Raw genomic sequence first — 22278 nt, 5'->3', positions numbered from 1 at the left:
GGCCAGTGAAGACAGTTCCAGCTCCTCCGATGGCAATGGCTGCAGTCCCCCCCATTCTAGTGGCCTCTGAGGCAGAGCTGGTACCTGCCGTAACGATCGGGTGCGCCTCCGCTGGGCTCCTCTCAGCAGCACATGTAGAGGCTGCTTTAGGGCATCAGCCTTCTCCCCTTCTGGCTCCTTGGTCCATGGCCCCTCCCTCTCTGGCTCTCGGGACAGCGGCTCCTCCCTCTCTGGCTCTAGGGATGGCGGCTCCTCCCTCTCTGGCTCTCGGGATGGCGGCTCCTCCTCCTCATACTGCATGGGGCAGATAGCCACCATGTATCCGCCGCGAGTCTCCTCAAAAAAATCTCCCTCTCTGGCACTGGAGTCAGCGGCAACAGCTTCTCTCCCTCTGGCGCTGGAGACGGCTCCTCTCCCTCTGGAGGCAAAACCAGCAGGTATTCTTCCTCTGCTGGTGGAGACTTGGGTGATGGATGCTCTGCCTTCCTCTTCCCCTTTCCCCTTCTTTGCCTCCTCCTCACCTTCCTCTCCTGGGCCAGTTCCTCCTCTCCATCTTGGTAGGGGCCACGCACCACCGGGTGCCCGAACTCTCCACAGGCAAGGCACCAGCCTTGGTCCTCTAGACCACTGAGGAACTCCTCCAGGTCCTCAAAGCCATCTCTCCAGCTCCAGCCTTCCATTTCTTTATTATTTATTTACTTATTTACTTATTTATTTATTTATTTATTTATTTTTATAAATATTATTTATTTTTTTATTACAAAAAAAAAAAATTGTCCCAAAAATTAAAAAAAAATAAAAAAACGTTCAGTACTGCTCTGAGCCTCCTGGAAGCGCTATATCCCACTCTGCCACCAAATGTGACAGGCTTGCGAGTGGATAGAGGCCCAGAGACAGACTGCAGTTCAAAAAAATAATACTTTTATTATAAATAAACACAAAATAAAAGGGCACAAGGGCCAAAACAAAGGTATTTAAACACAAATAGAAAGACACAGAACAAGACTTACAAAAATAAAGGTTTCCAGGCTGGGCGATGCCTTCACTGGATCAGAAAATACAAAAAACAGTAAACCAAAAAACCAGCAAGCACAAACATCAGCTTGCCTCCTCAGCTCCCTCCTCTCCCTAATGGGAAGCTGAGGCCTCCTTTTATGTCAGGTGGCTGGGTGCTGATTGATTGTTAATTACTCTAATATCCTGGTCCTGGAGTGCCACAGACACTTGTGGTTTTTGTTTTACCCAAACCCTAATTGATACAATGATTGGCTTAATTGGTCAGAATTACCATGTGTTCACGGAATTTAGCAATCGATGATTAAGAGATAACTACAAAACCTGCAGGATTGTGGCACTCCAGGACCAGTGTTGCCTACTCCTGCCCCTTAAGTATTCTCCTTAAGGATTTTTACTAAAATGTAGTGTTTTTATTTTATTTTATTTTAATTGTATACCATTTCATGTGTAAGCACAACTCCGTAGACAATCAATTATAATTTTTAAAACCAAGTGTTGCAGGGTACCCCCGCCTGTGTGCATATTTTGTTGTATTGTTATTTAAATGTACTATTTCGTGTTTATTTAAAAATACACTGTTTAATTGTTTTTATTGTTTGACAACCTGGATGAGTTTAAAGTGCTTGGATGAAATTGTGAGAATGCGTGGTCAACAGCTAGTGATTATTGACAAACTGGCTGTTGACCACGCATATCAGAAAGCCTGTGTTGAATGTGGTCGAGGGATAAACTAGGTAATTGATAGCCAGTTAATCCCTTGGTCACAATATAAAAACAAGCAGCTTTGGCTGAAAAGGGGTTGAGTGTGTTCAGAGGCAGAATGGGAGTTGTGAGTAGGAGAGAAGCATAAAGAGAAAACAATTGCTACCCAAAACAATTGATACTTATTGGTTCTATGTCTGTTGTGTCTATTTGTTTTGGCCACTGTGCCATTTATTAAATTAATGCCCTTTAGTAAATACCATGTGAATACAATTAACATCAGAATGCATTACCATATAAATCACAATTTAATTCTGATTACCACATAGTGTGCACCATAATATGTCATGTATCGCACATGATAATGAATAAAATTGCAGTAGTAAATACGGCAATCATGAACATGCGTACTAATTTCAATCGTCACTCATCATAAAGTTTAGCGCCCTTTAGTAAATGAAGCCCAAATTACAATTTTGTATGTTCAAATTTATTTTGACTGACTTGAAATCTAACGTGTTCCATTGTCAAGGCAAAACAATTGATTCAAGCTTAAACATTTTCTCGCTGAAACTGGTTTTATAAATTTCTTGGCAAATTAATCTTATTGCAATGTTGGAGAGTTGCCTTGGCTCTGATGCTCCTGTTGGTTAGTGAGACAAAACCATCAGGAACTGTTTTACCTCATGGCGCTACAGTGGATACAACTGGCCAGACACCTGGTTAGCTCAAGCAGAAATCTGCAGGGCTGACCTTTGTCCTCCAGAGGCTGATAGCTTGTCGACATCCACTCTTGAGTTTGTGGGTGTAAGAGGTGATTGGCTTAGTCGTGGGACTGGAAGATACCCACTGACCTCAAGTTCTTCTGAGCTATTGTGAAAAAATTCTGCAATGAGGGAACGAGATTGTATATTCTGAATTGGAGAAAACATTTGGTATAAAATAATTTGGCACTTGTGTGTGAACATTAACACATTTGGTGAGAAACTGAGTTAAAAATAGAACCATAAAATAGTCTAAAGTAGTACAACTGCCAACATTTCCAAGTCAGCTCCCATGATAGCTGGTAATATGTGCATATGGCCTTTATCACACGGAAAGGTTTTTGGACAGAAAACAAAAGCAGGAATCAACACATACCCTAGGGGTAAGTCTCAGCTAAAGGCAATAGAACCACCTGCGACCTTGATTGTTTACAATATGGTTATTTTCATAATCTTGTCAAAAAAATCAACAAATCCATAAATGAAAAAGTTGGCTAAGTTTCTGCTTGGTTACTCAAACTTAAAAAAAAAAGGTTTAGGAACTTTCTGAATATATTAGTTTTAAAAGTGTAAAACTAGCAAGAAATTACTCTGAACACTGTTCATTTTTGCAACCAAGTTGTTTATTGCTAATTTAACAATACTATTGCTTTAGACAATAGGGCCTTGCAATATGGCTCTGGATGATTACTAGTACCTTGAGATTGCTGCTGTTTTGCATTACAGTGTAGGATAATTTCTGGGTATATGCTTTTTAGCACCCCGTAAGGCCTATTCTAGTGAAGCTGGTTAGGGTAATTGAATACTTATTCATAAATGGCTGATCCAATCCTAAATTAAATGCAGCAGTGGAGTTGACAACTGATAAATGAAAACTTCTAAATTTCAGGCTCTGAATCTGGCTCGCACTTTACACCTTATCAATTATTTATCATTTTATAGCACAACGATTAAAATATGTATGAATTATACATTTCACATCACATGTGTGTAGGACTATGCCAGTTGTGCACCAGTGCTTCTTTAATAAATGACCTGCACGCGTGCTAAAGTTGACATGTATTCCCCTAAGTTCCACCCCCATGCAGTCCCCTATGGTATTGGTTTGTTTTGGGTAACTTTATTAGAAGTGGCTGTTTTCCAATAAGACTGCTAGGGCACCAACATTACTCGGTGAGGAGGGTTGGAGGTACAGAACAGCTATAAAGGGGGAGTTGAGGTGTACAGATAACTGGAATGAAGCTGATCATGACTGAGGCACTTTACTGTATGGGACAGACCCAAATTAAAGTGCACTACAGCACTCTACATTTTGGCCTTTTTCGTTGACTAAAACTAACCCCAAATGCTGCAGTTGCCCTGTTGTTAATTCGTAGATTTTTTTTCTGGGACATTGGTTTTAAACTCTGTCCTCAAGTAGCCCTAACAGCCCAGGTTTTTGACTGTTTGGTATTCTGACCTAAACCAAGCAGATTGTCAATCCCAAAATTATATATTTAATAAATGTGTTGTTAATCAGATTATTCTGCCTTTTATTGCAACTGTGGTACCATTCAGTAGAGCAAAAATTTTAAAGAGGTTCTTGAGCTGAAACTTTCAGACAGATGGGTACAGTTTTAAAAGAAAGTTGAAAACCACTGCTAGAGCAAGCACTGTAGCTACACTGTGAAGTCTTAGGTTCCTGGTTGAAGCAAAAAACTGGATTGTTGGGGGTAAGGGAGGGTTAGAGAAAGCTTTCATGGCTCGGACTGTTTGGGCGAATCCCCCAACATTGTACCATACTGAAAAAAAAAAAAGTATTAGACACTATTTCACAATCTGTCATATGCATAATTCATGGCTAGAAGTTAACTTTTTAAGACAGTAATGAGGATTTGCTACCTGCCTGGAAAGTAGGTAGCAAAATGGTATTATTCATTAATGGTTTATTCGACTAATAATTCTATATAAAAATTCAAAAAAATAATCACCAACCTATTGTTTTAAATAAACTGAATATCCCAAACTATCACATAGGCCTTATTACTTCTTAAATTAATTAAGCAGTAATAACAGAATAATGGATATCAGCCAAGAAAAAGAAAAAAAAAATACACGCTGGGTTTGTTTTCTTAAACAGTGACATTAGTTAGCTATATGTGTAAGCTATAATTTGTAAAACATTGTTTGTTAAAGTTTCACTAGGAGAAGTACACAAGGTAGTGATAATTTATTATAAAAAGAAAACAGATAAATTAATGCATCTCAAGATTATATTATGTCTATTATTCATACAGATAAAACAAGGAAGCCGATCATGGTAATGTTATAGCTAGCTATTTGCTCCTGGTTTTTTTTTTTTTCGTGGTCAGAATTTTGATAAAGTAATAATTTTGTATCTACCTATTATGTGTTCCTTTTCAGTGTGGGTAAAACCAGTGTTAACATTATAACAAAAAGATAGGTTACAGATGTAACCCCGGTTCCCTGAAAAAGAAGACGACCAACAATAATACTTTTGGGATATGCCTGCCACGGGTCAGATATTTGCTGAGCATTTTATGTCAGAGCTGCCGATAGGCCCCTCCTTGCAAGGTCTCTGTTGGTCATCTTCTCTTTCAAGGAACCAGGGTTACATCCGTAACCTATTGTTCCCTTTCAGTTAGAAGACGACCAACAGCAATACTTTTGCGAAAGTATATCAAAGCCATCGTGAGGGAGCGTTTACAGAAACAGCAGATGAAGGACATCTTGCTACCACCAAACTAATGTTTGTGGTGTGAGTGTGCAACCTCAAGGACCCTTGTGCCTAATGAAGGCTTAGAGGGATCTACCACGTTGAGTCGGTAGAATCTGGTGAATGCATGCACAGTCATTGCATCAAGAGGGGCTTGACCCAGGGTTATTTCACCATAACAGACATTGTCAGACTGATGCAGCGCCCTCGTCCTATCCGCATAACCTCTTAATGCCTGAACCGGCCAGAGGGAATTTAATCTCCGATCCTCCTCATCCGAAGAAAATTAACCCGCTTTGCGGAGGTGATGGCTAACAAAAAGGCTGTCTTCATAGAGAGATATTTCAACTCTATGGAATGTACAGGCTCAAACTGGGCCTTAGTGAGAGCCTTTACTACCATGTATAGACTCCACTCAGGGAGGATGCCCTTTCTAGGAGGACGTAACCGCAGAGCACCCTTTAGAAAATGGGTAGCCAGAAAATGAGCGCCCGGGGAAACTGAGTTAGTGGGGACATGACATGCAGATATAGCTGTACTATAGCTGTACTACTCTCCTGTACTGGAGCACAGGAAGAGAGCATCACGGCCACCTGTTGAGACGCCTCCCACTCTCTGTGGGAGCGTTGCAAGATCTCCTCCACTGCTGGCCCGAATACATGGCGAGGGGAGATAGGTGCATCCAGCAAGCCTGACTTATCTGAATCCGGGACCTGGTCTGTGACAGCCAAAGCTGTCTGCACGCCACTACAAAGCCTGCCAGGCTTCGGCACAGGCTTGCCCTTGGAAGCCTATATCTTCAGCAGCATACCTGAGACCAAGTGCAAATCTCTGAAGCTTGTGGTGCAAGGGGGGGACCTGATTGTAGGAGACAATCAGCTGTTGGCCAGGCGCATTACTTGTGCTTCAGCTGCATACGTCTTTTTAAGGTGGGCCTCTGTTATCCTGCATTGGCAGTTGGGGCATGCAGGGTCCTTAGACAAACCTCCTACCAGAGGGGCTTGCACCAGGGCTGCGATGGTAGAATGCACTGGTGGAAATTCCACGAGACCCAGTGACCTCGCGCCTTTCTAGGAAGCCAGCAGAGCTGCATGCTTTGAGACACTCGGCGCCAATGCTTGTTGGTGCTAAGAAGACTATATCTCCTCCAGAAAATCTGGAAACACCGTGAAGGGCTGGTGGGTTAAAGCCCACACCGTTCTGAAAACAGAGTGGCGCTGTTCAGGCACAGCCTTCCAGAGAACCTGGAGGAACTTGGAGGCTCGATCCATAAGCGCCTGAACTGAGCTTGAGGAGGGGTAGTACCAATAGTCCTGGGGCCCGTTTCCAGGGTCAATTCTTGGACCTCTGTCCCGTCCTGTGGGAAGGAGTCACCACCCTAGGATGCTGCAATTGAAATTGCATCCTGTTCCTCCTCGCTCATCGTCACGTCTTGCTCTGAGACATCCAGGGCGACCACCGGTGAGGGCAGGGTCGATCCTGGGGCAGGTACTGGAGGCGGAGCTGGGGTCAGGGCAGGTAGAAGATCCTGCTGCATGATCAGATACTCCAGAACTTGAGCCATCTGGCTCTTCAGTTCGGAGATGTCCTTCATCTGTTTCGAGTGTCTTGTCCGCTTACTGCTCCTTGAAGGAGACTTTGAGCAGCTGTGATCTTGATGGGCTGGAGCCTGGGTACAGGGTAGCTGAGCTGGCTGATAAAGCCACACCAATAAACTCTGCGAGCCTCCTGCACAGGGTCCATGACTGGGAGGAGACATGCTGCATACCAAGACACCTAACACAGAGAATGTAATGCAATGAATGTCATGCAAGGTGGAATTTAGACATATTGACGTGCCGGGACTAAGCTCTGATGCATGGAGTGTCTGAGCACTAAGGGTGTCCAAGCATCAATGCACTGAGGTACTGAGGGCACTGAAGCACCGAGGCTCTGAGGCACCAAGGCACCTAATGCTCAGAGGGTACTGATGCAGGGACCGTCTAAGCACCAAGGGGGCTGAGGCACAGAGGGCATTGAGACACCGAGGCTTTAAGATAACTAGGGCACCGATGGAGGGATAGTTTGAGCACTGGGAGCCAAAGCACAGAGGCTCTGGGAAACCGAGGGAGCTGAAGCACTGAGGCACCGAGGGCACCGAGACACAGAGCATTTAAGTACCGAGGGTGCCGAGACATCAAGGGCACCGAAGCACTGAGGGCGCGAAGGGCACTGTGCACGCAGGGGCCTATCGGCAGCTCTGACATAAAACACTCAGTAAATACCTGGACTATGGCAGGCATATCCCAAAAGTATTTTTGTTGGTTGTCTTCAAATTGAAAGGGAATTAGGAGCTGACATTCTCCATGACAGGATTAAATTAGTATTTTATAATAAAGTTAATATCCTGTTAGGTCATTGTCTTTTATCTTATAAAATTGTAATATTTTTAACAATTATTTAATTTTACTATTGGTCTATAAAATAAACTTCATACCTTGAAATTATATCAATATTGTTCTGTACTGTAGGTATGTGTACTGTACTGTCCAAACACTGTCGCGCGTATCTACATGAAGATTTACAAATGAAATCGGGAAGCTCTATTAGCAATGAAAGATACTAATAATATATGTTTTAAAATATAGTAGCAAGTGAAGAGTTTTTGGTAGTAAAATGCTGACAAATATACGTTAACTTCGATTAAATTTCCTCAAAAATGTAAACTTTCATGGAACCTAAAATCAACATCTTCACCCTTGGTCATAATTATCAGCCGATGCATTTTTCACATCTGACACATTTTCTTGAGCATGAAAAAAATACTGTCATGTCAAATCAAATTTGAATGAATTATTTAGAAGTTCACTCAAATATTTAATGAGTTAAATATAAATATTTAAAGTGCAGCTTAAGTTAGACCATTGTTCCTGTATCCTTTTCTGTCAGTGGGAAGAACTGTCACCGAAAAATGCTCGTTATTCCTGATGCCATGGACCTACTAACCTCATCCTTAACAAACTCCAGGAGTATCTAGACTCACAATTGAATAAAATAATGCATTGCACGCAGTTTGTGGTAAGAATTCTGGGTAAATAACATGTTTACCACAAATTACATACATTTTAAATTAAAAATAAATTCTGTCACTAAAAATAATGTTCCTTACAACTATTACCATATGGCAAATCAGTTGAGTTTTTTGCTAACAATTACTTTTATTGATTTCTCTTTTCTTTTCCCACCCTCTGGGAGTAAAGAAATGGGGGAGACATTACAAATCAAAACAATGTCACGTTAACACACACATACATAATAATAATAATAATAATAATAATAATAATAATAATAATAATAATAATAATAATAATAATAATATGCACTTAATCTTACTCAAACAACCCTGCCACTATAACAAGGATATTCCCCATTGAGGCCCATGTATGTTTCATCTGGTTAAAAAGCTACGTCTAAGATATTTGGTGCATAGAGAGTGGCCATACAGACCTCAACGTTATTCAACAGCGTAGTCACATAGCAGAATCTCCCCTCCGAATCCCTTGGAGACACTTTTTGAGGTTCAATAGTCTCTTGGCAAGAATAAGGACACCCCTACGTTTTTTTCTGAGCAGAGGATTTCTGGAATCAGGACCGAACCAGGTATTGTCATTGGAACCGGGTAATGTCATCAGAACAGGGTACTGTCATTGGAACTGGGTATTTTGATTCCGATTCCAGTTCCCAAACAGTTTAGATAAACATGGCTGTATGTCAATGGGTAAGCAGAAAGGAAGGTGGGGGGCATCTTATATACATATAAACAAGCGCTAGTCCTACAGTTCTATATCAGCATAAAAATCATTAGAAAGACCACAAGAATCATAGAGCAAAAAATATGTCAAACTAAACTCAACACAGCCTGGATCAGCCATGATCAGTCAGTAGTCCAAAACAAGGACAACTAAACGCAAATATATAGTCTAGTTAAGTGGGTGTTTAGTGTGAACATGTCAATTACAGTTAGGCCCGATCAAATGCATTTTTGACAGAACTGTCAAGTATTTGCACGTATGAATGGCTTTATGTTTTGGAATAAACAGTTTTATTAAAAACATACTAGTACTCACTGGAACCGGATCCTTGATATTTGTATCCAGTTTGTCGGTTCCAAAGCAGGAACCGAGTACCCGGTTTCAAATGAACCAGTTCGCACATCTTTAACCGTACATTTTATTTTGATCATTTGGAAAGAACATGTTACAAATTTCCACTGGCTATGTCTAAGCGCAGCACAGAAACCAGAGCCAGAGGACACAGTTGGAAATTAAGTGGAGACAGTAAGGACAGAGGGTACGGAATGGGTTACCTAGCCATGTTGTTAAAGCTGCATCCTTTGGAATCCTTTAAGACCCAGCTGTTGAACTAGATGAGCATTGATGGTCCATATAGCATTCTCATATTCATACATTTTATTATGTGCCTGTGCTCTATAAGTCAAAGGCTTGCCTTGGTACTTAAAGTCACCAAGACAACATACACATCCCTTCAATTTCCTCTTCCCTCCTATTTAGTATACATCCTTCTCTTTCTTACCTGCAAACTGTAACTGTTTTCAAGCTCCCTATGGTCACCATGCCTACCATAGGCCTGAGGCTCTGAGAGGACCTCCCTGTCACCCTTTGAGATTCAGAGCTGAGAAATATACTTTTCACAATGATTCATCCTTCTACACACAACTCAACATTGTTATAATCTGTTTGCAAATTGTTATTCCGTTTCATTTGATATGTGTTTGCAATACATGGTTAAATGTTCACATATTTAAATATATACACCAGTTGGGTCTGCGCAGTGAGGTGAAACAGTCCCTGCCAATGTTACGTCCCTAACCTGAGGGACTGCCATGTGATAGTCCCCAGCAAAAATAAGTGACTTTGCCCAGCCAGGACCCAACCTGCCCTCCCCTGACTCTAGAACTCATGCTTCTGTCAGGCAAGGGACTCTTGGAACCCTGAAAGGCTTTTTTTAAATGTAGTTTTAATTGTTGACTAATATAATAAATAACAGTTCCAAGGTTAAGTACATGTTCAAATAAACAATACTATACAAGAGTTATTACAGAAAAATCATTAGGGAAAATAAGCTAAATTAATAAATAACCTGCCTTTGTGTTACACTGCACATGTACCGTAATATACAATATAATTGAATAATTTTTATAATCAGTGTTTTCTTAGTGGTGTATAATTTCATAAACCATGTGTGTGTGTAGGTAGAAAACCTCACCATTGTTTGACATTGGTGAAAAATAAAACATACTTTTGTTTTCTGCTTACAGTATAATATACATGTATATATAAAACATATGGAAAGTAAAAAAAAAAAGGTTTATTGGCGTGTATATGTTTAATAAATTAAATGAACGATTCCATACTGATGGCATTCTCTGTTTTACTAATAGGTGCTGTTGTTGCGACCTGTGTTTCATTTCATTATTGTAATTTTTTTTTTCAATGGGACACGTAAAAATGCATTTAAACTCACTGCCAAGTTTCCCCCAAGAGCAAAGCCAACTGTTAAGAGGCAACAATAAAACAAACTGAGATTCTTGACAAAAGGTAAAAATGTAAACCAGGCTAAAATATGTCATGGATATGGAGCTGGTTGGGAAATCTACTCCAATTGCTATATTTATTTAGCAAATGTGAAAGAATGTGATTTTATGTAACAAAATGGAGAAACTGGAAATAATTAGGCACGTAAAGATAGAGACAAAGGGGTAAATTCAATTAGCAATGCCAATATACCCTTCTTACGATAGGAATTAGTATGTATGTGGTTATTATTATATAAAGGATTAAACTGAAAAAGAGTTTGGGCAATGATGTTGACTTACATCCCTCAATAGGGTGTTGATACCATGCAAGGTGGGCAACTGGCTTTCAGGATGTTTTACATGACCATACCACCTCTAATTCAAGTCTGCAGCCTGTTCCCCATGATGACCATTGTGTAACTGTGAAGCAGCTGTCACTTGTGCAGACTTGGCAACAGATTATTTGTCTACTGAGGGCCTTGCATAAGCCCTCTTTAAAACTGAGAGCTCATAACATTTTGCTATGATAAAGGATGGGCGCCATTAAGGCCTTTTAAGGCCCTGTCACTAAGAAAATTGTTTTTCTTAAAAACAATTTTCTTAGTGACAATATGCCCTTCATACAAAAATATAATTTGTTGCTCATAAAAAGTTAATTTTTTAAGCATTGTACTTGAACCTAGGTTCGGCAATTTGCTTTATCATTGGTTCTATGGGGGACAAATTTAATTGAAATTTAAAGATGCCCTCCATATTGTTTTTACAGATGTTTTTTGTTTTGTTTTGTTTTTGTGTAGAAGTGTCTGTTAAAACAAAACAAGCTGTCCATGGATGACATCCGAAAATCACAGTTCAAAGTTCTGCCGTTTTAATGGACAATTTTCAAGTTTAATGCTACAGAAAGGGGATTTAGATAAGCATATAATAATAATAATAATAATAATAATAATAATAATAATAATAATAATAATAATAATAACATTCTATGAAGAGCATATTGACAACGATCAATTAACATAGAAATAATCCAGACAGTTTCAAACCTTATTAACACTTGACATGTTAACTTAGCATTTTCCCATGATTAAAATATGCATTCACCATGGCTGATTTTTTATACCACAGTCAAATTTTACAAGCAGCCACAACAAGGCTTTTATGTATTCTTTATACTTTTATACAATTTTAAGGTAAAATATGGTCTATCTGCACTGTCCATTTACACACAAATGTGTTCAAAATATGAAAAAGTTTCATACTATTTTGTTCAGCTCCTGTATGTACTGTACTGGATGTGGGTCAAAGTCATTTACAATCGTCTGGTTGAAATGCTTAAAATACCAAGCAGTGTAGGTCTGGCCATTAAACTGAAGCATGTGACCTCCCAAGCAGTACCCATTTCTAAAGCTTTCTGACAGATACACAAGTAGTTGGGGGCAATACAAATCACAAAAAATGTCAGACATGATGAAATGTCAGTTACTATTTCATTATAATACTTTGTCTCAGACGCCAGGCAAATAAACTGCTATTTAACACTGTCTCAGCATGCTGTCTACACTAGCCATTTAACCACCAACTGATAACAGCAAGACCATTTTACAGAAATGCAAACTACTGTGCAGGATGACATCTATACACGGGTCATTTATAATGTCTATAATGGACTGCTAAAGATCTTTCGGCAAATCAGAGCTCACTTTGTGGTTCTTTATGCCATGACACATCACATAATTAAGGCATGATTGCTTGGCTAACTATGACATTGTGGCATGGCCGTAACTAGCTATGAGAACACTGAAGTCGTGTCCTTGGTTGCTTTTTTTGCATCATCAACACTGATGCTCATGTAAAAAATGTGGTAAAGTACAAAATACTTTAATAATAATCATTATCTGTAGGTTTGCCCTGTAATGTTGTGCTCGAGGTTGAATAGTCATATAAACTGCCAGCTATAGCTTGAAACCTCAGTTTGACCTCGGTAGAATGTCAGCTTTGGTTATGACACTGCATGGAGGTATCCATTTTTGACTTCCATTACTTTGAAAGAAAGATAAAGACTTCTCATGGCAACATTAATATCAGATTCTTTTTAGTTCTGACTTCTAATGCTAGTATCTTGTATCTTTTCTGACTTTTATTTATTTATTTATTTATTTATTTTAGAATTTTACAGTTAGTGTCCAATAATTATAAGGCATACTTCAGGTAACTTCTGTAACCTGTTGGACAATAGATTGTCCTAATATGGACTGTGTGGTGACTACTTCATTGCACCTTGTAAACTATTTTTATTAACCCCATTAAAACCAAGTATAGAAAAACCTTGTTGACATTCACAGCAACATTCCCTTTTTTTGTCATGTTAATGCCTTGATGTTAAAAGTCTATGTAAATGTTTTAAAAGGTGCCACTTTTTTATCATGACTAACATCTATATATTTGCACTAATAACCTGTTATTATCCCACAAAATAGTACCAGTACTTCTGCTAGTCTCTTTCAAGTCTTTTGGAATTGTGAATTTCTTGGTGCCTCACTTTCTTAGACTCTCTCACTATTACTATCTGCAAAGGTCTAGCAATTCTGTGGTACAGTCCGCAGAACCATGACTTTGACTTTACAAAATACTTCTATAATCTAATTTAAGTGTATTCATATTAGTATAGCATCTGTTGTTTAGTTATGCTAGGATCTGTTGTTAAAAGAATATTAGTGGCTGGTTATTTTATCCTGGTTTGTAGCATGACATTTACTGTAAAGTATAACACTGTTGCAACTACTATACATATGTACAGTAAAAAACAAAAAACAAAAAAGAAAAAAAAGTTGTGTTTTATTCAGTATAAAATTAACTGTGCTTTCCACATTTGTATTTAGGTGTCTAACAGTAATTCAAATACTTTTTAATAAAGATGTATGTTTTATCACCCTACTCTTTACATAACTTTGTTTCATGTGTTTGTTCAAGTACATCTCTTCTTTCACTGAAGCCTTTGCAGACTTCCAGTTTGGTGGGTTTTCATTTACGTTCTGAATGCTTGCCTGTCAGAGGATTTCAGTTTCATGCATGGGGTTTTGGAAATGCACTTAATATTAGACAGAGTAACTTGATATCTTTTGGAGATTGTAAAATATGTTACAGCATGTTCATATTTGAATGCCATTACAATCTCCACCCTTCTTAAATACCCTACTTGTATATTCGATTCGTATTGTAGTTAGTAATGCCTGTAAGAGTCATGTTAATTTAAGGGGACTTGCAGATGTAGAGTTTTGTCTCCTGATATCTGTGGTTTAATGGGGTTAAAAAAATATTCTGAATACTCTGTATTAAAGTATTAAATATCAAATGACTGCCATTAATTGAACTTTTGTTTGTTTATCTTTTGCTTGATATTTTAGATTTTATTCTCAAACAAATGTAACATATGTTTTCGGGCAAGTAAAAGGCAAACCACAGAGAAGTTTTTATTTTGAAAGCCTTTGGTCAAATAAATAAATAAATAAATATAGGTATAAGACACCCCGCAGGTCTGTGTTGGTTATGGATTGATCTGAGAGTTAATATAGTCAGATCGTTCTGTAGTCCATTGGGGTTTGATCTTTCAGCCAAGTCTGATACACAGCATGAATATATTAATATTTACAACTTAAAAATACCTGAATTAGGGGTTGATTTAATCAACTTCGGTATATATGCCATCAGGATAAGCCGCAGCTGGAGTTTTAAGAGCCTGTATCAACTAGTTATCCATGGGATTTACCTCTAGAAATAGGTGGCTAATGCAATCCTGCTGAAATCCCTGATACTATAAAATTCTCTAAAAAAATTCTGTAGCTGATCAAATCCACACATTTAGGCAAATGTACTGGTAACGATATTAGTCACTTATCCTAAAGCAGGGTCAATCTGCATGTATAGTCATTACAACTTACTGGTCTTGTTCACTTTTGAAAAAAATACACTCATGGAAAATTACTCACTAGTAAACACAACTAACCCACGAAAGACCTAATTGATTTTCAAATTGCAGTTGCCAACATATTTCCATATTTAAAAAAATAGTTTAGAAACTGTAGCCACGTCTTTTCAAATGAATGGAAAAAGACTGAGAATCAAGGTTTCAAAGTTACAGAACTATGTTTTTTTTTTTTTTTTCAGATCAAATCTCTTGGACAGTTACCAAAACTGAAAAGGTAACAACGTATTTGTAAACTGGTGCTGGCATATTTAGTTTTTTCAAAAACACTTTGCTTATTTCTTACAATTAAGCAGTGATTAGAATTTTCACGTATTGTCTTTGAAAAAAAACAGGCTTTGGTCCTCTTGAGACCGTGGAATGATGCCCCTGAGTGGTTTACTTATACAGTGCTGTGAAAAATTTTCAAAGGTGAAAAGAAAAAGTAAACAACACAAACAAATGGGAATTTTGGCTGTTCAGGGTGTCATAAGGGGATCACAGAAAAAGTTTATTAAAAAATCTTTAAGCTACTTGTGGTTTTGTCTTAAACGGATAACTTGTGCTATAGAAGTATCCTGAATAATACAATTTTGGAAAGAAAAGAGGGTGTTACCATACAAATACATCCATTACATTCATAACAGTCGTATACAGTTCAATTCCTGATTTAAATAGCTCAATTTGATTAATGTCATATTCATATATTAATGTCATGTCAATATCATTTCATATTTTCAATATAGCACTTATACTGAAGCGCCTCATACGTGTATGTGTACAGGACTGTGATCTATAGTTCAGCCATATATATATATATATATATATATATATATATATATATATATATATATATAGCCTATAAGTATATATAGATACTTTTTTTTTTTTTTTAAATACAAAATGCGTAAAGTAAAAAAGAAAATTTGAGTTTATTATTTTGTATTTTTAATGGCAAAATAGGGAAACTAAAAAGTTTAGATGTTGGCAGACCTAATGACGAGATGAGATGTCAAAATAAATGTATGGAAGAAAAATCTCCTTTAAAGTGATGGATTTTAAAAAAACCTCTGTTTCGAACAGATTCCTCTTTACACTCATGTCATGCTTAGCATTTTGGATGCTTCAACATTAAAATGATTATATGTTACTACCCACCAGCACAGCGTCTCCAGCTCAATAAAGCAATACTGAGTTGTGGTACATATCGCTCTCTCTAACTTTTAACTATTTCACTTTTTGTCACAAGCTTCAACATGGGTATAGCACCCCACTATACTACAACAGGCATGGAAGCACTGTTTTAAATTTGAAACCTTTGCTTGAAACAGGCAAACTGAGGTTTTGATAAACATGCATACACATGAATATTAACTATAATTATATATTTTTTGGAGCTGAGCCCACATCTGAGTTCATACAGTATCTGGATTTGTTGCAAATGGCCTTTGCTATTGAAAAAGCACACAGAATCCAGGACAGCACTGATTGAACACAAATTCAACAAGACAAATGAAGGATATGTGACCAATAATTCCTCATTGACTGTATAATGAACAAATACAAAAAGCATAGGTTTAGTTGAAGGAAAAATCTCAAGAGACACCTTTAATAATTGTCTCCCATACAGAATTGTTTAATAAAGCCGAGAACTATCTTGTATATTTTAGCTGGCAGGCAAATTTATTAAGAAGTACTGTACAAGTGGGTCTTGAATGTTATTTAGCATTATAAAGAAAAAAAAAAACAGAAACAACCTATTACCATTCAGTCTAACAGGGCAAAACCACAGGAATTCATCAGGGACCCATTTACATTTATCTTTTCATATTTATCAGTTCTGCACTCCCTTTTGACATGATATTGGAAATCAGTCATCTGTGTGCTGATTACATTTTATAGAATTAGATATTTAAACAACAGATGCCAAGAGTGAAAGATGAAACTGAAACTGCCCAATGTATCAGACCAGCATTAATGTTGTAGATTTTACAAGCTTCCATTTGAGAAGCAAATTACATAAACAGTTGTCTACCCCACACCCTCCCAGACAATGTGCAAAGGGGAATACAATCAAAGCAAGTTCTAAAATTACCAAGATCAAATATTATAAGTTCCCACATTTTGTAAAAGACATTAACCTTTCTCAGTGACATTTTAAAATGGTGTATCAAATATCTTTGCCAGAGTACAAAGCAGAGCAAGTTACAAAGTGTGTAGTACCCAAGTACTACTGCCTTTCACATGTAGCCTTAAAGGACCATGGTATACTTTTATAGAGTTGGATTCAGAATGCTCCATGTGTACTCAATACATACTACAGTATGAACTAACTGGGGCAATGTGGTTGAACCAGATGGGTGACAATGCATGGAAAATAAGCACTCTATAACATGATGTCCAGAAAGGGTAACATCAGATAACAAAACAGAGCTCTGTCCAGGGACCCAAACGTTTAGTCCTTTTGAATAAGGTTGACCCAGAGATTCAGCAAAAAGTCCAACCCTGCCACTCAAATAATACAGCTGCCATGACAATGTGTTTGTGTGGGGCAGGATTGCACACCCCATCCACTAGCCGCTTTACATTCACTTAACCTAAAGATCGGTGCATCTGTTCCTGTTTGACCTCTTTTCACTGATATGATTTATATGATCTAGGGTGGTGGTCTTGGAACCCGGGTGCTGGGAAATCCAGTGCTTAAAGTGTGTCTAAAACGCAGATTCCAATGCACATACCTAATGTATGGATGGGCTGGATTAAACCAATATAATGGATTTATGGGGGTGTCTGCATGAAACAAAACAAGCTATAAGTGGCAGACCCATATATCCATGCATTACACCGGTATTTAACTGACATCACTTTTGACTGTGAACAATGGCTTATGTAGCACACTGTTCTAAAAATGATTTTATAAAACAATGTTGCTGTTTTTTTTTTTGTTTTTTTTTCAATCTGTGCTTTATTGCATTATGCTTTATTCATGGTACACCACAGTACACCTTTATAACGGTAGTAGTAGCATATTAGTAACTTAACAGTACAAAGAAATACCTTTAACTAGGGAGGGCTGCTATTTTGCATTTTTCAAAAGTTTATCCAATGTGTTCTATATTGAATGAGAACTCTATTTCAGAACTTGAATACTTGACAACACCAAGACAAACAACCTTTATGTAAAGTTCGTTCGATGCGGTCCTCTGTTTGCTAGGTTTTAAAGTGTATTTCCTAAAAGGCTAAAGTCGAAACTATATTTATTGTACGTTTGTCCTTATAAAGAATTCTGTTTAAGCAGTGTACTTTACTAAATGATATATAATAATATATATATATATATATATATATATATATATATATATATATATATATATATATATATATATATATATATATATATTAATATATATTATATTATTATATAATATAGCAATTAGCATGCAACAGAGAAGACTTAAAAGTTAAAGTAATAGAGTCCAATATTGCTTGATAATGTAGCTATAATTATACACTAATCTGTTTTTAAGTACAGTGTATGGGGTAACAAGCATTCTGAATTCCAATAAATAACAAGGTCATGTCATAGTTAAGATTCTGTGCATGTGACTTCAGAGTGAGTACAGCAAAAGAAGAATATGGCATTACAAGAGATGGAATTGTCATGACAATACCCTTTATGTAGTCACTTTTCAATGCTAGTGTGCACTACACATTTTAAATAATTTTATTCCAACTTGAATAAGATTTATTACAGTGTCACTAGATAATAACAGAAACTTAATTTCCAGCTGCATTTAAAAAAACACAATTTGCTTCTCTTAATTTTCCAGTTAGTTTCAGAGAGGTATGTTTCCCATCATTTGCAGGGCCCAAGTGTCAACAGTTTATTAGGACTTGGTAAGAAGCCAGCTATTCTGCTCTATACAGCTTGGATATCAACTGTATTCAGTGCTTTGGTAGCTTGTATTATTATTATTATTATTATTATTATTATTATTATTATTATTATTATTATTATTATTATTATTAATAATAATAATGCATTTATTTATTAGCAGATGTAATTACCCAGGGCGACTTGCAGTTGTATACAAAACATACATAACAAGAATTACAGTGCAATTAAGAGCAAGATACAAAATACAATGACTACAGTATATTTGACATAGTGGGGCTTTGATTTCTGGTTACAACATACTGCTTTGGACTGCCACATCAAACCACATAACACAATGCCTTTGTGTAAAGTGGCCTATTGAGGCATCTGCTTAGTTTCTAATAAGTTGTCCAACAACCTTAAGTAAAGTGAAGATGGATTGAAATAGTTGTGTTCTCTAATAGGATGTTCTGAGTCCAGAGTCATCACCTCTAAGATGGTTACTTGTGAAATAATTTAGATACTCAAAGCACTACAAAGGAATTTGGATAACTGATAAATCATATATGCAAAGGACAGCCCATATACACAATATTGTGTGTTACATACTACTAGTGTTTGTGTTTTTTTTTGTCCAGCATCTGCAAAGTATTTTATTTTCTCCTTCCTACATCAGGACTCATACAGTAAAGTCTATTTGAATAAATAGTTTTGTTTTCGTGAAACTGATCTACTGTTACATACCAAGAAGACAGGCCAAGCTATATGTAAAAAAAAGTTATCTATATAAGAAAATGCAATGCATTTATTCATACTGTTAGCTATAGCTTGCTGAAGAAACAACTGTGAAAAATTTTTCCATTTCTTAAGCTTTTCTGTCATCACAAAAATACCAGTACAGTATGCTAAAATGTCAAGCTACAAAACCGAATTTAATTAAGATATAGGTTTACTTATTCAGGTGTCATATTGATTATTTAAACCTGTCAGTGAAAGCCTAACATGTAAAAATGTAACCATATTGCCTATGTGGTCTTTTAACCTTACAGAGCATTGTTTCAGATTTTAGTTCTTAGAATATTCATAATACACAGGACATTTCCTCACAAACAACAAGTTCTCAAGCCACTGTACCTGTAGTCAATCAAAACACCATTTACACCACAGTGTACTGTGCTGCTTTTTTTTTTTTCTACTGCATGCTAAATACAATTTCCACCCATTAAACCTTGCAGGTGTACCTTAGTTCTGAATAAACTTGACTCATGTACCCCCCTTTTCTCATGGTGTAAGTGATTTTATAACATGCGTGTAGGAGACAAACGTTTCAGCTTTAAATGCCTCCCTCATCATCAGATAAAGCAGTAGCAATATTATAGTTTTTTAATCATTTTGACCTAGTTTACCATAATTGTATTACTTTATCTAAAAACTTGTGTTACAGCCTTTAGACACAAAAGCAAATATAGAAAACATATAAAATACATGAATGGTTCATCACTTACCTCTTTAAGATGCTGGATATTATTTTGAGGAAGAGATTCACATACATAGTAGCATAAGAAGAACAGAGTTATACAAATCCCGTTAGTCTTCATTTTATAAGGGGAGACACTTTTCTAAAGATTGTAGCAGGGGTTTTGAAGAAAGCTCTCTGCTGGCTGGCTGCTATGTGCTGAGACACAGCCTTTGTGTAATATATCTGTTACCAGTATGTGGCATTAACAAACCCTTAACAACTACCTCCTCCTGCAACCACAGTTACACCCCCCCCCCCCCAGAGGTGGCATGCACTTGTACAATGAAAGCTGGAGTGACCAGCTCACTTACAATGGGAGGAGAAGAGGAGGAGGAGACCAAAATGAGCTGGTGAATCATTTCACTTTCAGCTCCTTGTCAAAGGCAACCTCACATGAACTCAATCCTGCTGTGGGCAGCATCGCCACTAAGTAATATGGAGGTGGGGGTTCACAGACATTACCGTGCATGGTTAAGGCAATTTTATTTTGTAAATATTAAAAAGTTTGAAACACTAGACTATGCCTTTACTATACACAAAGCGAAAACAACAAAGCAAAACATCAGTGATATTGTGTTTGACATTTTTTGGTATTTTGGTATTTGTTTTTGCTTCCAAAACTGCACAAATTGTTGATTTCCTCTCCAGCTTCCCTTTTTAGAAACAAATCTTACCTGTTGTGCACTTTTATTCCCTGTAGAAGTCTCAAATGCACAGATTTGAAAGAGATACATGTTGCAGCAAACAGTCGTTTTGTCCTTTTAAAATATGATATATGGATCTACACTAGGTTAGAGACATTTCTATTTGAAAACGTTGCTTTAGGGTAGGCTTGCAATAACTGGTTATTTCAGTGAAAATGTCCCACCCTTTCAACACATTTATTTTCTGTCCTTAATCAACCAGTTGCCTCCCTACTTGGCTGACATGCTTTGCAGCCAGAAACATGTTTTGACCTCAAAGACACTGCTGAGGTACAATGACCTACAAAGTGAAATAAACTTTCTGAAAGTAAGACCAGCAAATTGAGAGCAGTAGTGCAGTACCATGTATCGTGTTTTATAATGAAAATACATGCATGCTATAACATGTGTTTCTTTCAAAACAGCACATGTTAGACCTATATAGGAAATGAAGATAGGACAGGTTTTATAAACCACTGAACCACTTTGTTATCTACAGTACAACCAAGTTTTTTCTCCAGAGACTTGAGTTACTATGCTAAGTGCCAGTGTTGGATAGCTAATGCAGTGTCCACCTGGATTGTGGCTTAAGAAGGCAGAGGAAAGTGTTCCTTTGCCAACATATGTAACATGCAAAGTGTATATATAGCAAAGTGAGAGCAAAGAAGAGGTGTTATGAAGATTTCAAAAGTGCTTGCCAAACTGTAGCATTCAATGCCACAACGTTATAAAAATCTGCTTACTAGGGCTGCTATACTATCTCCGGTTCCAAAATTAGGATAAATAATTATCGGGATAAACAAGCCAGGCAAACTCCACACAAACTTTCATTTGTTACAAAGTTGAGTCTGGTCAGGTGCCTTGTGGACTATATATTTTTCTTAACAGGTGCTTGTATATGGTGCTGGCCACACAGGTATGTAAAGAAAAATACATCTGCCTGAGAAAAATGCTAGGTTGTTTAATAATGAACCAGAATGCATTTGAATTCATATTCATTGATTATGTTTTTAAATCTATTACTGAGAATCTTAGACTTCGTTTTATCGATTTACAGCAGAGATCTTCAACCCTGGTCCTGGAGAGCTCCTATCCTGCAGGTTTTCTAGGTGTCTACATTATCAGTGGCTAAAGATCTGGGACACCTGTTAACCTTGACTAATTAAGCCAATAATTGGTGCAATTAAGTTACTGAGAATTGAAACAAAAACCAGTAGGCCCGGTAGCTCTCCCGGACCAGGGCTGGAGACAAGGCTTCACTGTAAACAAGGAGTATCCCATTAATGCATTGTGTATTCTTGTGTAATTACTGCCTTACAACTTATAAATAATACTTTGACTAGCTGGCAAATTGCCTGACTGTCAGTGGTGTTTTTTTTTTAAATTATGATGCACATTTTTCACTCAGAATTGGTTATTATATTATATCATTTTATGTTCTGGATTCCCAATTAGCATGAATCC

The 22278-nt window shown here is 37.3% G+C and overlaps 1 protein-coding gene across 1 annotated transcript in view; it reads right to left on the bottom strand.

Annotated features, from left to right (window-relative positions):
• LOC121294796 (thrombospondin type-1 domain-containing protein 4-like) overlaps positions 1-20356 on the bottom strand; it is a 64192-nt gene extending 43836 nt beyond the window's left edge. The window contains exon 1 of the mRNA XM_041218887.1: positions 20118-20356. Coding sequence (XP_041074821.1) covers positions 20118-20210 — 93 coding nt within the window. The 5' untranslated portion in view covers positions 20211-20356. The remainder of the gene's footprint in view (positions 1-20117) is intronic.
• Positions 20357-22278: the final 1922 nt, after the last annotated feature.

The sequence above is a fragment of the Polyodon spathula genome, chromosome 2 (genome assembly GCF_017654505.1).
Source record: "Polyodon spathula isolate WHYD16114869_AA chromosome 2, ASM1765450v1, whole genome shotgun sequence".
NCBI lineage: Eukaryota > Metazoa > Chordata > Actinopteri > Acipenseriformes > Polyodontidae > Polyodon > Polyodon spathula.
Note: the sequence above shows the minus strand (reverse complement) of the source record. Positions and strands in the feature narration are given on the sequence as shown.